Raw genomic sequence first — 333 nt, 5'->3', positions numbered from 1 at the left:
CTTGCCCGGCTGCCCCGAGAAATGCACTGCCTTCACGGGAGCCGCCTCCGCCCTCTGCAAACACTGCAATGACAAGCCTTGACTTCTGGCTTCTTTGGGCTTTTTTTGGGGGGGTTTATTTTATTTATTTTTTTTCTGTGCACTTTTCTTTCCACTATCATCAGCCCTGCCTTCCTACCATCAGTTAAGTCTGGGTTTTTTTCTTTTTGTTTGCTTCTCTTAAATACTTCCCTTCCCACATCCCGTTTTGGAAATATTTGGCAGTTTACATGGACCCCAAAACCACCCGCTTTCAACTTTGTTTAGTTAACCCCCACATGCAACTTCATCTGT

General features: G+C 45.3%; 1 protein-coding gene across 1 annotated transcript in view; it reads left to right on the top strand.

Moving 5' to 3' along the window:
• The window catches only part of BHLHE23 (basic helix-loop-helix family, member e23), a gene marked incomplete at its 5' end in the record, with an annotated part of 345 nt that extends 263 nt beyond the window's left edge, over positions 1-82 (top strand). The window contains one exon of the mRNA XM_010076020.1: positions 4-82. Coding sequence (XP_010074322.1) covers positions 4-82 — 79 coding nt within the window. The remainder of the gene's footprint in view (positions 1-3) is intronic.
• Positions 83-333: the final 251 nt, after the last annotated feature.

The sequence above is a fragment of the Pterocles gutturalis genome, unplaced genomic scaffold (assembly GCF_000699245.1).
Source record: "Pterocles gutturalis isolate BGI_N339 unplaced genomic scaffold, ASM69924v1 scaffold8653, whole genome shotgun sequence".
In the NCBI taxonomy this organism is placed as follows: domain Eukaryota; kingdom Metazoa; phylum Chordata; class Aves; order Pterocliformes; family Pteroclidae; genus Pterocles; species Pterocles gutturalis.
This window is presented reverse-complemented; position numbering and strand designations above follow the sequence as displayed.